The 22,542-nt window shown below is 37.5% G+C and overlaps 1 protein-coding gene across 4 annotated transcripts in view; it reads left to right on the top strand.

Moving 5' to 3' along the window:
• XRCC4 (X-ray repair cross complementing 4) overlaps positions 1–22,542 on the top strand; it is a 280,861-nt gene that overhangs the window by 216,349 nt on the left and 41,970 nt on the right. For 3 of the 4 annotated variants that reach the window (XM_072736873.1, XM_072736874.1, XM_025992940.2), the window contains one exon: positions 2,640–3,290. In XM_072736873.1, the coding sequence (XP_072592974.1) occupies positions 2,640–2,751 (112 nt within the window). In that variant the 3' untranslated portion in view covers positions 2,752–3,290. Of the gene's footprint in view, positions 1–2,639; positions 3,291–22,542 lie in introns of those variants that run through there. The other variant, XR_011997040.1, reaches the window with a different exon arrangement.

Genomic DNA, 22,542 nt, shown 5'->3' with positions numbered 1-22,542 from the left:
ATTTGCTTTCAAATGTCACCTCTAAGCATGAATTCTTGGAATGAGCATGTTCATGGAAAAAATAATGGGATAAATATGCTAAGATACATGTTTAAGGATGTTAATTGTTTTGCTGTTTATAAGAGCATTAAGAAAATGGAAACAACCCAAGTATCCATCAGTAGATTAATGGTTAGTACAACCAGATTGAAATTAATGATTAAGATATATCTGTATCTTTTAATATGCAAAGATTCTATTTATGTGTAGAGTAAAAAAAAATTCTCTAAAAACAAAATTAGGGCAGCCCGGGTGGCTCAGTGGTTTAGCGCCTGACTTCGGCCCAGGGCGTGATCCTGGAGACCCAGGATCAAGTCCCACGTCAGGCTCCCTGCGTGGAGCTTGCTTCTCCCTCTGCCTGTGTCTCTGCCTCTCTGCCTCTCTCTCTCTCTCTCTCTCTCTCTCTCTGTCTCTAATGAATAAATAAATAAAATCTTAAAAAAAATTTTAAAAATAAAATCAAAAAATATATATATATAGAATGATCCCATTTTTGTAAAAATAAAAACCATGAAAATACAAATAATGCAAAATAGGATGATGGACATTTTTATTTTCTTTTTGCTTTTTATAATATTTACTACTTATATAAATGATTAAACTTTTCTTTTGGTTGTGAGAAGAGTTCTAAATTTACTCGTTGACTTACCACAGATATAAAAGCTGTCAAAAAATGATCTCTATTCATTGAGAAACTTTTGTTGAACAGCTATTATGTACAAGGCACTAAGAACAAAGGAGTCAAAATCTAATTCTTTAGCTCCTTGTGACTTTAGAAAGAGATGGGAACCATCTCTTTTAAAACTAAATTGATTGATCTTTGTGTTCTGATTGTAAACGGTGAACAAGATCAGAGATTTCTCAAGGTCTGACTTTTTAATTGAAAAAAATCAATTCTCTATTTCGCTAGGAGGAGAAAAAGCACCTCTAAGACATTTAGGGCCAGAGAAAAATGTTTAATGTGCTGAGTTGGCATTGAAAACTTAAACATGTAATAATTATACTTTTATTCTGTACTATATCATTTTCTCCTACTATGAAATATATTTTTAGATGTTTAATTACATGTTACAATAATTGCGTCCGTATTTATTGTTAATTTTAACATTAAAGTTCCCAGAGGGAGGACTAGTCATCGTGATAATGCGTTAACCTAGCATCTTAGCATTCTTGTGAGCGTAATGTTGTCTGAACTTGGCTTGCTCAGGATAAGACAGAGCATGTCCCAGGTCTAGTGGCAGCCAATCACAGTTAATTGTATGCAGTCAGGAGGCCAAGGAAGACCCTGTGGCAGATTCATTTTTAATAATCTGTGCGACTAAGTGTAGGTGATGGATTTTTGAAATGCTTATAATCTAAACAAACTCAATGTTTGGGGACTTTTAATTGGTTATCCTTTTAAATTAAAGAAGCTATTAGCAGGAGCTCTTTATTTTTTTGTAGTTTATGCAGTATTAGCAGCTAATAATAATAGTTTCCAAATGTTTTGTGGGAATTTACAAGCATTTTCATATATGACCTCTCATTTAATCTTTAGACCACCTCTGATACAGGTATTATCTCAGTTTTATAGGTGAGAAAACAGAAGTCTAGTTAGGTCAAATGATTTGTCTAAAGTCACTTAGCTAAATAAGAAAAAGACCTGGATCCAAATCTTGGTGTTCTGACCTCAAGTCCCATCCTCTTCCAGTTGTACCTAGCTGCTATGACTCCACCTCTGCCTTTGAAGTTGGAAATATAGGAGCATTCCTGAATTTTAGTGCATTGACTCAGCCTAGTCATAATTGCCCCTGAAGCTACCTCTAATTGTCAATTTTAAGCATGTTTTATTCAAGTTCCACAAAGAACCACGGACAGAGTTTATACAAGGGTCCTTCTGATTGAGCTCTATTACCCTACAGCTTACCATTTTATGAATCCAGTTAACAATCTGTGATCATCATGCCTTTTATCCTACAATTCAAAGAGAACATTTACATAAATACAGAGGTCAGACCATGGATGTGGTAACTCCAGGACTGAAACTGAATAAAATTTAGTTACTAAGTAAAGAGATGTAAATTCAGTAAGTGAATGTGAACATTTATGTTCATCAACAACTGCTAAAATGTGATGCCATTATTAGTTATATACACACTTAGAATCAAAAGACTGCTAAAGGAAATTCATGTGCCAGAATTTTCTGATATAAGAGATTAAAATGCATGTTAATAGAATTTAAGGGAGCCAAAGGAAGATGTAAATTATAAATGTAAATTGATGGGATTATTAAAGAAATGACTTGAGAGACCTTCTGTATCTTAGCATAAAAAGACTTACAACACAGAGGATATTTTATTTCTTGACCTTAATTATGAGTATTGTTGTAGGCCCTTGAAATTTTGTTAGTTCAGGATAGAGACAGATTAATTCTAAAGCAGTTAAAGTAATTAAATTCTCTTCATCTCTTTTTTTATGTTAATGCAGTATAGGGAAATGAGTCTTTAAACCAATTCTGAAATAGAATTTAACTTTTATTTCAGTTATGTATCTCTTAATTTTCTTTTACTCTATATGGCATTTTTAAGAATAAAATTATCTTAATTTTCTTTATACTCTAGGCTTGATCCTCCACTACCTGAGACGTCAAAAAAGGAGCACAGCTCAGCTGAAAACATGTCTTTAGAAACTCTAAGAAACAGTAGTTCAGAAGACCTCTTTGATGAGATTTAACTGTCTCAAAAAGGTACTTTGATGTTCACTAGACTATGTTTTCTTTTCATTTCTTTAAACTAAAAAAGCAAGATTTCAGCTCAGCAGCAGCTATTACTGTACCTTACAATTTAATTACATACACAGTGAATTGAAACCATTGTACAAAATGGATTATACATGTATATGAAGATATGATTTGATGACAGTGGTACATTATTCCAAACTATTCATTCACATACCTATAATTACATAAAATCTCAGACTTTTTTTTTTTTTTTTTTTTTTGCAAAGGACACATTTATCTTATTCAATTCACACATGTTATATATGGTAGCTGTCTAACATCCTGTCTAGGAAGATTTTGGAAATAGGACAAAGAAACTGTCTACAATTCTTTTTTGAATACTCATATTCTGAACAATGTTTGAGCATTTTAATTTGTGAAATGATGTATAAAATTTATTTTTAGTTTGTACACAAATAATCTGAAAATCTAATGATAAAATTGTTGATGCACTGAAGATTTTGTGTTCCTAATAAAATATGTTATTTAGCTAGCTGTTTCCTTTTTCATAGTAACAGGCTTTGTAAGGTGCTTATTAATATAAAATACAACCCCTTTTATATCAAAAATGTATTTTTCAGAGATTGTTGATGAAAGATTTTGTACACATTAAGGACCTTCTTTGAGAACAAGGACCGTGTCACATTTACTTATCTATCTTCAGAAACATCTAGCACAATTTAAAAAAAAAAACTTATTGTTTCCACCTCCTACCATCTCACTTTGTCCTCACTTCTCTCCAGTTGAACACTCATTTTCTCTATGGTGCTCAGAATTAACAGTTACCACCATGTTGCCAAATTCAATAATTGGTCCTGGGAACTAAACCTCTCAGCTACACCTGACATAGTCACTTCTCAGGAAACATTTTTTTCACCGGACTTTTGCAGTAATGTATGATGTTTAGCTTCCTCTTTCTTTTTGGCCCCTAAGTCTTTCTCCTTGACCAACAGTTAAGTGTTTTGAGTGTCTCGGGCTTATTCTTCAGCCTTCTTCTTTTCATTGTCTACATTGTCTACCTAACTTTTCTGTGGCTTTAACTTAAGTATGATTTACATGCTAATGTCTCCAAAGTTAGAATAGTTCTATTTCCATAGTTATATATGTATACATACAATTGACCCTTGAGCAATGTAGGGGTTGGGATGCTGAAACCCTGTGTAGTCAAAAAACTGTGTATAATTTTTGACCCCCAAAACCTTAACTACTAAGAGCCTACTTTTGATGAGAAACCTTACTGATAATTTAAGTCAATTAATACATATTTTATATTTATATGTATATTATATATTGCATTGTTACACTAAGCTAGAGAAAGGAAAATGTTAATAAGAAATCCTAGGGAAGAGACAATACATTTAACTACTATACTATAAAAAAAATTCTGTGTATAAGTGGACCTGCACTGTTCAAACCTGTATTGTTCAAGGGTCAGGTGCATACTTTATCATTATCACAAAAGGTTCTTAAAAATCTGACTGAGTAGATCTATTTGCTTCAGAGGAGTATTTGGATGATCTGATTGTCTCAACCAACCCCTCTCCCCTGGTTCCCCATCCACCAAATTGCACTAGTTGCTTCAGGCTAAAAACCAGGAATCCCCCTTGGTGCATCTGCTTCTCTTCTCTCCCACGTCCCATTATTTTTACCTCCAAAATACAGCTTGACTCTATCTATTTCTCTCTCTCAATCACTATGTCTGCCTCCTGACTGATCTCCATGCTCATCCCCTACCCTGCAATGCAGACAAACTGAATTTTTTAAATTTTAGATAAGATCATTTCACTGCCTGGATTGAAACCATCCAATAGTAATCCATTGCCTTTTTAAAAAAATTTTTTAAGATTTTATTTATTTATTTATGAGAGACACAGAGAGAGAGGCAGAGACACAGAGAGAGGGAGAAGCAGGTTCCATGCAGGGAGCCCGATGTGGGAATTAATTCCGGGACTGAAGGATCACACCCTGAGCCGAAGGCAGGCACTAAACTCCTGAGCCACCCAGGGATCCCCAATCCATTGCCTTTTGAATAATGTTCACACTCCTTATCACAGCTTCTAAAGTCTGGTATGATTTGGCCCCTACCTATGTATCCCCTTGATTTCCTGCTTCTTCCTCTTTGTTTGCCTTGCTCCTTTACTATTCCTCAGGTAGGACAGAGCTCAGAGCCATGTATTATTGGTCCCTCTGCTCAGAATGTACATCTTTATATGGTTGGTTGGTCTCTTCTCATCTTTCAGGTCTAGAATCAAATGTCACCTCCTCAGGGGTGCTTTCCCTGAAATACCCTTTCTAAAGATGAGCACATTCCCAGTCACTGTCCCATTGGAGTGTTTTGGGTTTTTTTTTTTTTCACTGTGCATATCACTACCTAGAATTATTTTTTCATCTCTCTCTTTCTATCTGTCTCCCAATAGGAAATAAGGCACATCACAGCAGAAGCATGACTATCTGTTTAGCTATTTCCAGTTCCTACAACAGAGCTAGATCACAAAGGCTTTTAATAAGCATTTGTTGAATGAATAAATGTATGTCTATCACAAATAGGCACTCAGAATGTTTCAAACTGTTTTGAAAAGAAGCTTACGGTTGAAATTTAGTCAGTTGATTCTATATAAAGAAATAATTGCTTAGAAACCTCAAGTACTTTTCAGGATTAATTATAAATAATATAAACATACATGTGTATGCATGTAGGCTTGCCTACAGAGAGTATGCAAAAGAAATTACACATCACTGTTGATATCATAAGTAGGATTTTACTAAGTTGATGGAACAGCAGAATATTTTAAATAGAAATTTAACCGCATTTTTATTTCCGGCGTGGCTTCCATGTAAGAGGGGAAACTTTAAAATAAATATAAATGTAAATATGTGAAATATAAAAATATAAAGTCTAAAATTCGACTCAGTTATATAGGAACTTCAGTATAATAATGAGTCTCATATAATCCAAGATTTGTCTTGGACTTTTCCAAGGGGATTTTTGTACAAAGTGTGTGTGTGTGTGTGTGTGTGTCTATACAGAAATGTACAACTTTTTTAAGTTAGAAGAAGAAAACAATTTTGGCTGTTAACCCACTAGTGGTGAGAGTGATATACAAAGAGTGTTTCCTAATAATTGTAACAACAAAATTTATAAAGTTCATAATATTTATAAAATTTTGGTTGTGTTTTTCCAGGGCAGTGGATCTTTTCAACCATTATTGTGGGTCAGATTGATTCAGCTGGTTGGTATAGAACATAATAAGATCATAGTTATTGTTCTCTTCTTTATATCTAGTGTGGAGAAATTGAAAGGATAGTTTTAGATTTTGTACTCTATGTAGATAAATACCTATAGATTTAGTGTCAAGGTGTCCAGACCTGGTCATTCTATGCCATGATTTTTCCTCACCTTTTTCCATTGTCTATCCTCAAAAGTAGATTGTTGCAAGAAAACACTGAAATGGAAGGCACGGAATTAAGTTATAATGCAGCATGAATATCGTTTTATTTTTTATTCTTTTGACCTTTTTTGACCTCCATTGTAAAACAAGGTGTTTGCATTTTTTAAGTTTTTTTCAGCTTAAAATTTATAATTCTTGGCTCTAGTCTACAATCAAATAGTATGGCTTAGGCCTCTTTAGGAAAGTTCATGTAAGTCCCATCTCAGGAAAAGAGATGTCTTTATTATGTAGTTTTAAAAGGTCAGGAAACTACTTCAGACAAGTTTTTCTTAGTGGCCTATAACTTAGATTTATAAAATACTAGACCCTGTGTGTTAGAGCCAAGTAGCTCTTTATTGGGTAAATTTGATTCAACAAATGTTTGTAAAGGATCAGTTGTGCACAAAATACAGACCTGGGGGAAAAAAAAAATACAGACCTGGGCCATGTGGAGAATTAAAGGATAAATCCGTCCATTCACCAAATATTCATTAAGCATTTCTATCAGTCTCTGTTTTGGGCACTAGATGCAAAAATGAGTAATATGTGTGCTCTGTTGCTGTGGAACTTATGTTCTAGTAATTGAAATTTGGAGCCTGCTCTCAAAGAGTGGAAGGGGGTTGAGGTTGGGACCCCAAGCCACTATGTGGTGAACTATAATATCAAGGTGTAGTAGGATAAGGGGCATAAAGAGAAGAACAAAAAACTAAAAGTTATGAGTAAGTACCCATAGAAGATAAAAGATCCAATTAGGAGTGTAAAAGAAATTGGTAGGGTTGGGGACAGTGAGCTGAGGATGAAGCTGTCTGCCAGATTAGAGGAGAATGCAGAAGGTACTTGGGGTAGGGGCTTGGGGTTAATGCTCAAGTTTGTAATTGTGAATCATCAGAATGAAGGAGACAAGTTAGAAGGCATCCCAGGAGAGATATTGGCCAGGTGGACTTAGAGCATGAAACTGAGTTACATAATACAGACATTACAAGCATTGAGCTCTACAGTTCAGACTGATGCTTCCATGGGAACATCTACAGTACCAGAAATCTTCAGGTCCTGGGCCCTTCCTGGACACCTGGGAATGAGAAGGAAAACCAGTGAATGGATCCTTGATAGATACCGCCCAGAAGCAGCCAACCCTCATCCTTTTGTGTCTCTAATTCTTGCACTTGGTATTATTTATAGAATCCATTTTTAATAAAATGAAATTAAATAGCTGACATCTAAATTCATAAAAGACCTCATTAATTTGCCTATACATCAGGAAATGCAAAGAATAGGTAGTTAACACATTTTGTCAGGGAGAACAATCGCGTCACAAAAGACCTATTTATCCATTTCTAGCTATTGTCTGAATTGAAATTTTTCACTGCTGTTCTGAAAACTTCCAGTGAATGCTTTTCATGAGCGCGGATTTCATTGCAAGTGTTCTGTGAGCAAGCCTGCAGTGATTTTCTCCATATTTTAATAATTGGAAAAGGAAACCTTGAAAAATACATGATAAGCATTTTGTGGTTGCTTCATAACTGACCATCCATCTGCTGTCTTCTGATCTACTAACTCTCAGCTCTCTGATCTACTCAACCTAAAACACTCCCAGCCTGCCTTCTACTCACTGTCTCCATTTCAGTTATCCACATGTCTTATCATTTGCCAACTGTAATTATCCCTTTCTGATTTTCCTCTACATTCCAATAAAATTCATTATAAATTTTAGTGTTCATATGTTAACTTTTCTTCCCTATTTTGGAGGCCTTTCATCCCTAAATGCTCACCTCAAAATTCCCCAGGGAAGTGTATTTTCAGAATGAGGGCCTCGGTCCCTGAAGGCTCTTGGTTCTTCAGGAAAGACAAGGAAGATTGGAGCCTGCACCTATCTTGATCGTAGATGTCCTCATTAAGGGCAGGAGCAATTTTGGTGGCTACTGTTCCAGTAAATGGAACATGGGTTAGTCCCGAACTACTTACTTTTGGTTTAGAGACAGTCTCCAGCTTAATTACTATCTTAGAAATAACACAGTCAAATAAATGTGGGTGGATTAGACAATTTTTATGGACCTGCTCATACAAGACCCGTCTAGGAATCTGTCTTAACTCTACACTTGTCTGAAAACATCCTGAGATAAGGGCTTGTATATAGGCAATTTATTTGGGAATCTGATCCCAGGGAGCAGGAGTGCTAGACTAGAAGCATTTAGAAAGAAAGGAGGGAAAACAGTGCAAGGATGCCTTATCAAGGCAGCCAGCCCTTTGGATGACATGCTGCACCTCACCAGGATCTTCTGAAGTAACTTCTGAAAGTTCTCCCAGGATATATAACCAGGAATAAAAGGGAGAAGCACTTATACATGAGTTGCTGTTTCCAGTGGTAAAGAGTGGCCTGGAAGCATTGTTCCCACATATTGCACTTGGCCCCCATTTATACGTAGCAGGTTCCTGTGGGTGACCAAAGCCGCAGTCTCAGAGAAGCCCTGAACAGGAAACAAGAGCAGCACAGCTGCCGTTACCTGCCTGATAGCTAAACCTGCCTGGATCTGATTGCCAGAGAAATGGCTGCTATTGAGGTGGGGCCCAAAGGATCTTGCGGTGGCGTGCAAGGGGTGTCTGGTATAGTACCCTTGTGTTATACACATGCCCCTGCCCCACCTCCCAACCCTAACCATAGCCGATTAGACCAGAGAAAGAAGTGTGACCCTCGTGGCATAGCTGAACCTCAGTTCACTGAAAAAGCTGATATGTAAGTTAGCACGGAGACTGATTAGGAGAAAGCAGAGCAGGGGTGCCATGCAACCCTTGAGACTGATTGGTAGAGTAGCCACTGCGCCAAGGAGCTTCAGGTCCTTCTGTGGTTGAGAGCCAGTTTCAATACAGGCATATCTCTAAGAATTACTGCTCCCTTTTCTGAGGTCTTATTAATGAAATGGTTCTTTAAAGCAAAGCAAAAAGTACCCAAGTGATAAGGAAATCAAATATATTCTCCATCGAACATTTTAATTAAGTTTTGTTTTCTTCATTTGACAAATTGTCACTAGTTAACACTGCCATTAAATAAAAATATTTCCAGAGAGTTTTAATCTAGATTGGTATAGAAAAACTGTTGAATATAAGGGGAAAGTAAAACTACTTTTATAATTTAAATTTATATAGTGTTTATAATATAGATGTTAAAATTCATTAAAATGCCATTATATATAGCTAAGGTCTTTCCTTCCTTAGATGTGTCACCAAATCACTGATAGATTTTATCTTTTTCATTGATGGATTTTAGGAAAAATGTGAAATGTCTTTCATCTTTGACAACATAGCACAGTGCCATACATTTTACTTGAAAATGAATTTTAAATGTAAGGTGCCACCAAGTTGCCACCATTGGTAGATTACCATGCATATATGCTATTCCTTTAAAGAGTACAAAGCAGTATAATTTTTCTTGATCTTACCAAATAGTGAAAACCCTACCATCAAGTTGTAGGATTCTTCTATGATGACAACGGGTCCTCTCCCATACATCACCTAATTGAAAACTCCGTGAAACTTCTAGATCCTCTATTAGGACAAGATGCTAGTAGTGATGATGGGAGGAGTATGCATTGTCAGTGTGCTTTGCAAACATTTAGGGAATTCATCTGAAATTTTCCAGAGCCTCTATTGAGTAATATTGAAAACAATTTTGTTCTACTCCCTTAAGAGATACAATATAGTATATCTCTCCGAGGAAGTAAGTTTACAGAGGAGTAATCAGATTGCTATGGAAGATTAAATTATTGCCAGTAAATATTTACTCTCTGCCACCACCACCATTCCTTTGACCTGCTTTGGACTATAAAAGGTGGATAAAATATATTAGTTTTTGAGCCTGGAAGTTAGGAGTTATTACATGTTTCTGTTTTCTCCTCTGGGAGCTGCTCATTTCTGCTGTGGGAAAAAACATTCCACAAGTAGCTGCTGTCCCTCCTGCCTGGGTCCCTGATGAGATATGGAGCAAAACTGACCTCAGTCCTAATTTGGAGTCAAGCTCACTACCCTGAAACATTTAAAAGAGCCATCCATCTGACCCCATTCTAGATAGACTAAACTATAGTCAACCAGGCTGACCATGAGCTTGAGAATAATTGCTTACTACTCATAGCCACTAAGATTTGGGCTAGTTTGTTATATAGTGGTATTTTAACAATAGCTGACTAATACAGTTCTCATATAGAATAACATACAGTGACAGCTTTACATTTTTAGTAGATTTTAGTATAAACATGGCACAAAAACTGGTTTCTTCTGGCTGGAATTTGATAATAGAGTAAGTAGGAATTACAAATGTGGATTTGGGGATGAGATTAGGCCTCATTTCTATAGTGTGTCTGACACCTGTTATCAACTGTCTGAGTCTGGGCAACATACTGATATTCACTGACCTTGAGTTTTCTCATCCATGCAATGAAAATTAAATAAGATAATGCAGATAAAGCACTTAGCACAGTGCCTGCTACACAGTAAATGAAGCATATATGAAACCCTTATCATGACTGTTACTATTCTACTATCCAATCAGCATATAATGGATCAGCATACAGTTATGTAGAACCAGATGATCAGCTAAATTGACTCTGAAATTTACTAGTGCAAGCTCCCCACTCTTGGTCCTTCCTGAAGTCTCATGCTTTTTGCAAGATTTTTGTGAATTCCTGTAGGATTTATTTTCATGGCCATTTCTGCTCTGAATTCCTACTTCAGAGTCTCACTTATGTTTTAAATAAAACTGATTTTCTTCTTTCTCTGTTCCCTGGCATCTCAGCCATGGAACTCACCTCCTTTCTTTGACTTCCATGACAAAAGCGCTGAGAAATCTCTGTATATAGCAGAATTGATTGAAGATTTGGGCCAGAGAGAGGTAATTTACCTAAAAGAAAATGAGCAATTTATATTTGATTGTACCATTACTCAATTGTTTAAAGTCTTCTGGCTTTCCGGTGCCTGAATTTTCCATTGACAACATGTCATGTTAGAGTCCAACCTCCTGCCTTATTGTCCATCCCTTTACTCTCTCCCCCTCTCAGCTTTCCCTCAATTCCTGTTACTTTCCTATGAAAAACTGTTGAACTCTTTTATTTTGATCATCCTATGTGTTTATCAAATAGGCATGCAACATAGTTTCATGTAACATTGTCTCTAGTGTTGAGTGTTAAAATAATACTGTCTGCTCCAACCATATATGCAGTATCATGTTAAAGAGATGACATGACAGGGCACCTGGGTGGCTCGGTCAATTAAGCGTCTGCCTTAGGCTTGGGTCATGAACCCAGGGTCCTGGGATTGAGCCCCATATCAGGCTCTCTGCTCAGTGGGGAGCCTGCTTCTCCCTCTCCATCTGCCTGCCACTTTGCCTACTTGTCTTCTCCCTCTCCCTCTTTCTCTCTGTCAGATAAATAAAATCTTAAAAACAAATTTAGAAAAAAGATGACCTGACTTCTAAGCAAAGAAGACCTAATTGAAGGTAGTGACCTAAGAAAATAATGTGACTATCAGAAGGGAGGCAGATTTACCACTGAAGTATAAAAAAGGAAGAAATCCAAAGGAAAACGTGTGTGCCCAAGTGCTATATAGGGAAAAGAAGCATATATCCCAGAGCTCTAAGTATGTTTATGAATTTGCCCATTAATTCACTTATTCATATTCTCCCTCAGAAGATAATATTGCAACTCCATATTGGCAATAACTGGTTATCTTTCCATATGATTTGGAATCTCAAAGTGTGGTTACTTCCGACACGGAGATAGATTTTCAGATTCAGTGATGTGTCATCCAAAAGCTATGCTTGTTTAACAAGAATTTTATGTTCTGCAAGAATTAGGACATTGGAGGAAGGTGAGAGAAAAATTATATAATAAAATAAATAATACTAGTATTTTCTTGAGGAATTCTATATAAATTATTGCCATTTCTGAAGAACATCTCTCTTCCTTTGATTTTTTCCTTTATAGCCCTAACCTATCACATATGATTTCAATAACTTTCATAATTGCCTGTAATCAGCAAATGTTGTTTTTTCAGTGATAGTACCTCAGTGTGTGCTTTTCCTGTCACTACCCTATGTGTCAGTAATTATTCATCTCAAGAATTTGAAATTTAGGCTATGTATAAGGACAGATTCCTGCATCCTTACGTGAACTTCTCAACTATGATTAAAAGAATACAGATCCTAATGTGCATGTGTTTGTTCAGTCATCAAATGTTTACCGAACACTTTGTGTCAAGGGCTCTTGCAGGCCCTGGAGATATAAAAATGAGTAACCTGATCCTGTCTCCTAATGCCTGGAAGTCTAAACCAGGGAAGGAGGCTGACCTGTGCACAGGTGATCAAGATGTATGACAGGTGCTCTAAGAAAGGAGCCCAGGAAGCTGAGAAGAATCAGCCTGTGTTTATTTTGTTGGGAGAGTACAGGAAGAAGAGGTTGTGGGGAAGGAAAGCTTTAAGAGAGGAGATGGACAAAGTTTGAGCTGACCTTCTGGGATGACTGAGGATTTGCTGGGTGACTGAGGTACACTCAGCCTGTGTGAGGAACAGAGGAGCGGGTAAGTGTGGCATCTTTGGTGCTTTGTGGCTGGAGTAAAGGGAGAAAAAAAGATGCAGTGTGAAGCTGAGAAGGCGGTGCAGACTCCTCACTGATTTTCATGGGACTGAACAACTACAGAAGGATCATAGAAGAAAGGGAGTGACCTGATGCCATTTATGCTTTTGAAAAGGCAACCTGAAGGCAACACAAGGGCACAACCACAGGCACCGAGAGGTCTCTCACTTCTCTGCAGGTTTTGTAACTCTGTGTAACTCTGATGCTGTTCCCAGCCTGTCTGGACAGTTGTCAGACTCCACCTCCTACCACGCAATATCCGCAGATTGAACTTTTCCAACAATCTTTGGAAGTTGAAAGACTCCTGATAGTAGAGTGACACAACTGGCCCGCAATGGAGACCCTTTTCTGGTGCCCGGGCCTTGGGCTTTGATACAAGAAAGAGCGATTTCATCATTTCCTTTACAAGTGATTTCAGCATTTTTTTTTTAACCTCTTGTGAAATTGGCCTTGTTTCTTGAACATTCCCGCTATGACATATCCATGCCCTGCAGAGTGCTGCTTTTGTACACCTTTGGAGGAACTACTGTTGCTGTTCTTGTAAATTCACTTCTTACACCTCCTTCTGGTGGCCATAGGTGCAACTGAGCTGTTGGAAGCAATATCCACATCTCTGTCCTAAGGCTTCAACCCTTTGTCCAGAGGTACCAGTTCTAGATCCAAAACTGGTGCAGGAGGGAGGGAGTGGAATACAAGACACTGGTCTCATTCAGTGGATGTTAAATACCATAAAGCATCATGAGAGAGAGCCTGAAATCCTGAAAGGAGACATTGTGAACTAACCTTTTATTCCTTGGGATTTAGATCCCAAGGACAATTAAAAGGTATAGAGTATCCTTTTCCCCAAAAATAAAGTGGCAAAAATAACACTTTAAAAAAAATGAAATTACATTTTGTTTTTCAAGTTTCAACAGAAAACTTGAGACAGTATTTTTCAGTCTTTCTAGTAGACGCACACGTATTGGCCACTGTTTCTCCATAGATTTCAGTGGGCAAGTGCAGGAGGAGGCACTTTTTCCACTTCACTGATGATTTTTGCAGGGACTGAACTTTATAAAAATATAAAAAAGAATATCTGTGAGTCAATCTTCCAGCATACTTGAAAATAATTAGGGTTTCTATCGCTTCCCTACTCTCCTTATCAGAGAAGCATTTGCAGTCAGGCATTCTATGAATGTGGCTAAACCATATCACAGAATCATTGAGAATATCTTAAATATTAAAAAGACTACCGATGTCCCTGGAACCCTGACACAGGTGCCAGCATCCCCACTTAGGATCATCTATCAGTCCGGCTATTAGAACAACCCGGCAGCCTCTCTTTATGAAGAAATGTGAGGTTTAGTTCTTATTTTATTCCATTTAATTAAACAACAGCTGGGGGAAAAAAATCCTGTCTTGCATTTTCAACACATGGTTCCAATTAGTGCAGTGGAGCAGGACCCTGAATTTGATAAAAGCACTGACGTGTACCTTTGGTGCCTGTACAATGTACTCTTTCATTTTACAAGGTGGCTGAAGTGCAGTTTTAAATATCTTTTTTTAAATGTTAACAAAAACCCAGGGGTGTAAGCTTAGGGAGAAAAAAGTGAAGAGAAGCGAACACAGTTTTGTTTGAATTGCCTGCCATGGACTTTTAGAACCTTGTAAGCAGAGGAGGCTTATTTGGTGAAATCTGCAGTGGTTATTTACAGGTTTGTATGCAAAAAGCATTATGCTTCATGAAACTTGTGCTCAGAGGCTATGAGATGGGAGATCCATCACCTCAGGAAATACCACTTACGGTACTGTGCATTTGCTTCACGTGACCAATCTGCTCATGGGGTAATGGAAACCCCATTCCAATAAATTGTTTCAGACCTTGCTAAAACTGATAGGACATTTGCCTTCAGTGGGACTCCTTCTGAATAACTTCTGGAAGTTCATATGTTTTTAAATAGGAAAGTAAAACTTTTGTCCCAGAATCTGGAAATTAGATGTGGAAAAGACTCATTTAGGTCATCACATCCCACCTCTTGCCAAAATAAAGCGAACTAGCAAGAGGAAAAAGTAAGATAAAACAAGTAAAATATTTTATGACAGCTTCAGATGGTGTGTGTTCTAGAAACAGTGGAATGATTTTCCATTTCAGGTCATGGGAAAGCATGATGTCTTTAGTCCCAGAAGGGTGAGACACTTAAACTGTTATAGGGCTTTTCATGAAGGTTAACAACAAACCTCTTTGTGCCTGGCTTTTATTTTCAGAGTTACCATTTCATTTCTGGCCCACAGTTCACAAACTAGAGAAATGTGTCCATCAAGAACAAACTCCATCTCACAGACTCACTACCTATTGCGCTCAGAAATATTATCCCCGAGTGCCAAGGTAAGAACACAAATCTGAATAGAATAAAATTGAGTGAGTGGATTCCTTATAACAAACTTCAACTAAAGAAAAATCGTCATTGAGATGGTCTTTCTGATGGCCTCAGTGTTGGAGACTGTGGCAACAGATACGCTGTATGTGTCCTCCCTTAATTCCCATAGCTAGAATCAGCTTTCCACTTCTCTAGAAGGCGCTCCAAATAGTAACTGAATTAAACTATAGAGAGACCACTCCTCAGCATATGCCCTCTGCTACCACTACATCTCCAAATTGTAGTCTTAACTGGACCATGCTAAAGTCATTGGTCATTTCTGTTATTTCTGTTCTCATCTTAGTCACCCTGAAACAAAACACTGATAACTTAAAACACTTGGTTTCTGGTTCATTTTTCTCTCTTGGTTCTCTTCCTATTCCACTGGCTATTCCTTCTTTATTCCTTTTTTACTTCCTTCTAATATTTCCAATCTCTATAAAGGTGTCAGTACTCAGACCTCTTCCCTTCACATTGTTGGGTAAGTGGTCTCATCTAGTTATATGAAAAATGCCAACTTCCTCCTGGCCTTTCTTCTTGGATATATAATAAACATGATCAATCTAACATTAAATTCTTTATTTTCTCCTCAAACATACTTCTTGACCAGCTTTTTCCATTCCATAAGTAATAACTCTATTCAACCAGCTGTCCAGGCAAAAACTTGTTTGGAGACATTCTGGATTCATCTACCTTTCTCACATCCTATATCCAGTTTCTGAGTAACAGACACCTAGAATCTGATTTTTTTCTTTTTTCTTTCTTTCTTTCTTTTTGCCAACTTCAGAACTAGAATAAGCCAGCATTTTGTTTTACCTGGGATATTGGTGGTAGCCTCCTAACTAGTCTCTCTATAGTCTATTGCCATAGCAGCCAGTAACCATTTATAAATATCAGGTCGGGGCGCTTGGGTGGCTCAGTCGATTGGGCATCCAGCTGTTGATTTCGGTTCAGGTCATGATCTCAAGGTCATGGGATCAAGCCCTGAGTCAGGCTCCATGCTCAGCTGGAGTCTGCTTGAGATTCCTCTCTCCCCCACAGCTCCTCCCCCTGCTCGCACACACTCTGTCTCTCTGAAATAAATAAATAAAATGCTTTTAAAAAATATCAGCTCATGTTCCTTCTGTGCTCAAAACTCTTCTGTGCCATCCCTGCACACCCAAGTAAAAACCAGGATCTTTACCATCTCTTACAAAGTTCTAACAATCTGCCCCCAACTTCATCTCTCTGGCTTTACCTCTTAACCTGCCCTCTTTTGCCCTCTGTTCCAACCACAGTCATGTCGTCATTGTGACTTGAACATGCTGTTCCTCTTGCTGGAATGCTCTTCCCTTCAGATAACTACATAGTCATTTCCTACTTACTATTGCTTCTCTTGCTCTGATTCATTATTTTCCATATCACTTATCAGAACATGGCATATTATGTAATGTGTTCATTTGTTTGTTGATGGTCTCTTCTTGACAGATTGCAAACACCATTAGAAGAGGGACTTCATCTATTTTGTGCTCCCCTATAATCTTCTTTGCCTAGAGTGGTGCTCTGTATGCAATAGATCATTTACAGATTTTTCTGAGTTAATGGTTCAAATTTTTGTCATGGTAATTACAAGAGCAATAAGGCATGGGAAGTTTTGTTGATTGAGCTCACTGACATGTTAGTAGAACAAACCTTTCACTGAATCTAATTTGAGAGATTGGTCTAAATTATAATATCAGACTTTCAGCATTTATTGTGTTCAAGTTTTACATTTCTTTGTACAAATCATATGTTGAAGATCTATCAGTGTAAGGCCAAAAATGAGATCATTTATTTTTTCTGAGTTTTATTTATTCTTGACAAATAAAATTTGTATATATTTAAGTTGTACAATATAATATTTTGATACGTGTATACATTGTGAAATAATTACCACAGTCAAACTAATGAATTTATCTATCACCTCCTGCAGTTAACCATTTTGTGTATGTGTATAGTGAGAACATTTAAGATCTACTCTCTTAGCAAATTTCAAGTATACAAAACATCACTGACAACAATACTTACATGATGTACATTAGGCCTCTAGAACTTATCTTAAAACTGAAAATTTGTATCCTTAGATCAATATCTCCCCTTATCCTCCATCCCTCTGCCTCTGATAACCATTATTCCACTCTATGTTACTGTAAGTTTGATTTTTTTTTTAAGATTAAACATTTGGTTGAGATCATATATTTATCTTTCAGTATCTGGCTTATTTCACTTACCATACGGTTCTCCAGTGTCATCCATATTATTGTAAATGATAATATTTCCTTCTTTTTAAAGGCTGAATAATAGACCATTGTGTATATATCCTACACTTGCTTTATTCATTCATCTGTTGGTGGACACTTAGTTCATTTCTGTATCGTGGCTGCTGTGAACAATAATGCTGCAATGAACTAGTTTTCAACAAAGACATCAAGAATACTCAATAGGGAAAGTTAGTCTGTTCAATAAGTCATCTTTGGGAAAACTGGATTGCCACATGCAAAAGAATGAAATACGACCCTTTGTCTTACACCACACATAAAAATCAACTCAAAATTATTTAAAAACTTAAATGTAAGCCCTAAAACAAACTCCTAGAAGAAAACATAGGGGGTAAGTTCCTTGACGTTGGTCTTAGAATTGATTTTTTTGGAATTAACACCAAAGCCTGAGCAACAAAAGCAAAACTAAACAAATGAGACCTCAGTCAAATTAAAAAGTTTCTGCACAGCAAAGGAAACTGTCAACAAAATGCAAAGGCAACCTGTGAAATGGGAGAAAATATTTGCAAATCACATATCTAATAAGGAATTATATCCAAAATATATGAGGAATTTATATTTATTTAAACAACAAATAACCCAATTTTAAAATCAGAAAATGACCCGGTAGACATATTTTCAAAGACAGCATGCCAATGCTCAGCAGGTATATGAAAAGATGGTTAATATCACTAATCTTCAGGGAAATGAAAATCAAAACCACAGTGAGGTTTTGCCTCAGACCTCTTAGAATGGTTGTCATCAAAAAGTCAGAAGATAACAGGTGTTGGTGAGGATGTGGAGGAAAGGAAACCTTTGCACACTGTTGGTGAGAATGTACATTGGTTTAGCCATTGTGGAAACCAGTGTGGAAGTTCCTCAAAAAAGTATAAGTAGGACTACCATGTGATCCAGCATTCCCACTTCTGGGTATATATCCAAAGGAAATTCTTGTTCTGAGGAGATATTTTCACCCCAAAGATTTTGTTAACTTTAAATATCCAAAGTAAAGACCTGAGCCTTCACCTTATGTGATCATTGGGTGGTTCTGTCTACAAGTGTATCCTGGTCATTGTTTATCATTTCACCCAACCATCTGGCTCAGAGCCTAGGTCTTTGCTCCTTCTGTGGGCCACTGCTCAGAGGATAGGTTCATCTCCCTAGGATAGGTTTCGTTAAGCTGCTGCCCCACCACACTGTCTCCCCCTATACTGCTTCATCCCACAATGGGGCAGTAAGCCTTTTTTGATTCCTGTAGCACAGCAGACTACCCTTATTTAAGATTTTATCAAGCTCTCCAATAACTTCCATATTGCTAAATTTGGTGGTCATTCTGCAGTCCTTTTGTTCACACTGATTACTTGAAAACCTTAAAGGTTGGGAATAATACAAGGAAAGTGCACCACACTGACTAGTTTAATTTACTGGGGCTGGATCCATAGGGAGTCACTTGGTAACATGTGACCATGGTGCAAGAACTGATGTATCAACATGGACCATCTAGCATAGACATCTAGAATCAATACAATTCTCCTGTATTATGTGTCCCCTCTAAGCCCAATTATCATGAGGCTCAAAGGAAAAAAGTTCCTCCTCTCCTTATCCTAAATTTTGCCTCTTGAGCCATCGCATATCCTGCCTGTCCATAAACATATCTCTCTCTTTCCAGAATGATTTTGTAAATTCTCTAAGGGAAGCCCCATGTTCTCCCTCTGAGTTCAGCCCTAACCCATATACTTAAGCAGTCAAATGGTTCAATACCAGTATATTTCTCCCAAACTACAGCTCTTAGGCCATTTATTACACTAAGTATGGGGCATCTACAGTCTGTTTGAAGCTATACCAAGCCCAATCAAAAACCTTTTATAAAATCTCAATTTCAAACATACCCAACTTTCCTGTAGTCTTTCAGATTCTCTAGCACTAAGATCTTGACATACAGGAACAATAACAAACACATACATTAGTTTTTAAGTTTTTATTTATTTATTTGAGAGAGACTGTGAGTGGGAATAGGAGCATGGGGAGAGGGAGAGAAGCTGAAGCAGACTCTTGGCTAAGTGTGGAGTCCAACACAGGCCAGATCCCATGACCCCGAAATTATGACCTGAGCCAAAATCAAGAGTCAGAGTCTCAAATGACTGAGCCACCCAGGCACCCCAACACATGGATTTATCGTACACACACACACACACCATAGACCTATGTGCTGAGAGGGTCTCCCTAACAATAAACAATAATATGCTATTGTAAAGCAGCATAAATTTATATAAAGATAAAAACTAGTTTTCTGCCCTTTACTGTACTCTCCTCCACCCCAATAACTATGTGCAGAGAATTGTTAAATCATATCTGATTTATGTGACTAAATTGAAGACCCATTCTCTGAACTTAAAGGTCTGAATCCAGGTTATTGTTTTGGCTTCAGCAACAGAGATATTTACTTTCTTTATTATTCATAACTAACAGGCACATTGGGCTGTTTTTTTTTCCCAGAAAAGAAAGCCTAGCTGCAGCATCAAAATGGCAGATTCCTTAGCTTTTGCTCTTTGAGATCCAAAAACTTTCAAGTGCAGTCCAATGCAGGAAACCCCTTGCAGATAATGTGCTGAGTGTTTGTGGTTTATATACATTCTTCCTCTATAATCTGGGCTTCCTTTATCTATTAGATAATACTAATGCTTTGATTCCAAAAGTTTTCCATGCCATATAATAAATTTTCACAATATTTTCTCTGAATTATGAAATGATAGCTATCTAGAATGAAGACAGTGATATTTTCTTAACTGTAAGACTGTCATTAGGAAAAATTGTAAGTCTCAGCATGTGGTTTCTTAGAGTGGCCTGTAATAAATTAAATCTGATTAGCTGTCCTTTATGCAACAAATAAGATCTCTCGCTCTCACTCTCGCTCTTGCTCTCTGTCATTAAATTTCTGCTACATGGTATTAGTTCATTGGGGAAAAATTGCTTTTTCTCTGTCCCACTTGATCTGTCATGGTCTCTTCACTAGGCCCTCACTGTTACAACTTTCCGTTTCCAACATTCCAAAATACACCTGCCCATGTCTTTTGTCCTGGGACACTCCTGTATGACAAGATGGCTAATAAATTGATGCCAAAGATAGAGGACAGTGGACTTCTACTGGCTACCCTTTGTCTTATTATAGGATCCTTTTGACAGGCCTTCATTGATCTAACCCAGCATTACTGACACAAGATTTTAGACTTTATAGTCATCGGTGAGGCTTTTCTTTTAGTCACTAGAGTAGACAAAACAGGCAGTTCTGGGTTCCATGTCAGGTAAGGAGCTGATTTACAGAGAGAGCAGAGCAAATGCAGAAACTTCAAACTGTTCTTAAAAAACGGATATGGTTTCTTATTTCAGTGAGCTCTACATTGAACCTTAATATATAAAGCAACAAAAAGAGAGTTGGGGTAGGATCCAAGAATTCTGTCCCCCTCATCCTTTGGGAACAAAATTTGCAAGCCATTGGCCCAGTGACAGACTCAGATTCAAAATTAAGATTAAGAGAACAGTTTCAAGGATCAAACAGTTGAATTCAAACCCTCCTTCTGGGTGACCCTTGAGAAATGTCTTCGTCTCCCTGACTTCAGTTTTGTCATTTCTAAAATGCAGCCAATAATCTCACATCACAGGTGGTTCTGAAGATTAAATGAGCTCATGTAAAATGGCACTTAGCACAGTGCCTGGTGCCCAAGAATAGCTGCGTTAAGGGTGCAGGATTGTTAGTGTTGATCCGCTGCCACTTCCAGTTTAGCCAAAACTGTTAGGAAGGAAAGATGGGTGCAGTATGATGCCCGATGCAGCAGAGCTGGTTCCCGTGATGAAACACTCCCCTGAGGGTAGCAGAACAATCCCTTTTTTGTAAACTGAGTTAAACCACTCCCTGGTGTGGCTAATAATGACTAATACAGCAGAAGGGAGGTGGCCACCCTTGTGCAAGGCACTGTTGTGTAGTTGATGTGCTCTGCTTACAGAAATTCAGGTCATCCACAAGATCTAGTCCTTGTCGCTTCTGCCCTAGTTCTAATCATGGAAGAAATTTACTCATTTGCAGAAGAAATTTCAGCCTTTAACATACACTAAATATAATTTTCTGGGAATTCCCAACAGACTTCCTAAAGTGAAATACACTCCATTAATGGTGTACTGCTAGCCTTTCAATAAGGCTTAGGTTGTGTTGGTATGTAAAGTATTAGCATGCAGAGAGAGCCCTCGATAGAGAAGTGATGCGAATATAACTGGAAAACTTGGGTTGAAAACGGAAGAATGGTTCCCTTGGACCAAAATATTTGAAGTCTTTCGGTCTTTCATTTTTATCCTGCTAACAGCACAGAGAGGCACAATATCTCAAGTAAGAAGGGCATTGGCATTAAACAGACAAATGGCAGTTTAAATAATTTATTTAAAAGGGAAATGCTTCCCCATTATATATATATATATATATTCCTTTTTGCATATTATTCCAGATAAAACTGCAAAAGCAATGATCTTGTAAGAAACAAGACCTCCACTGAAAATGATATGCAGCATTAAATACAAAATAAAATTCACAAGCCAACAAAGCTGAGATTTAAAAAACTGATATTTTTCTTTATTTCATCTATCCTTATTCCAACGTGGCTGGATTTGCTGATCCCAAACTTGGATATATTGCCAAGACCTTGTCAGGATCCTGATGAAAGACACAAGCCCCCCAACCCAGGTTTTAGCTATTTCAGGGCTATTTCTGTTTCCCCTAAACTCCTTACCCTTTATGACCCCTGAGGCCTCTTACAGCATATTGCCAAAAACTTGGCAATGGAGTCATGTGTCCTTTATCATTACATGTCTGATTCTTGTGAGAGATTCCCTGATACCCTGGTTCCTGAAGCTGTGGATCTGGAGCTGTGGCTTCTGTCTGTAGTGGGAAGTGTCCTCCTACTTAGAAGAAAGTAGGAGGACACTCCTACTTTTCCTACTTTTTCCATGCTAGAAACCTGTCACTCTACACTCCACGTCTTG

The sequence above is a fragment of the Vulpes vulpes genome, chromosome 14, assembly GCF_048418805.1.
Source record: "Vulpes vulpes isolate BD-2025 chromosome 14, VulVul3, whole genome shotgun sequence".
Classification (NCBI taxonomy): Eukaryota; Metazoa; Chordata; class Mammalia; order Carnivora; family Canidae; genus Vulpes; species Vulpes vulpes.
The sequence above is the reverse complement of the archived record's forward strand: the minus strand, read 5'-3'. Positions and strand labels throughout refer to the sequence as shown.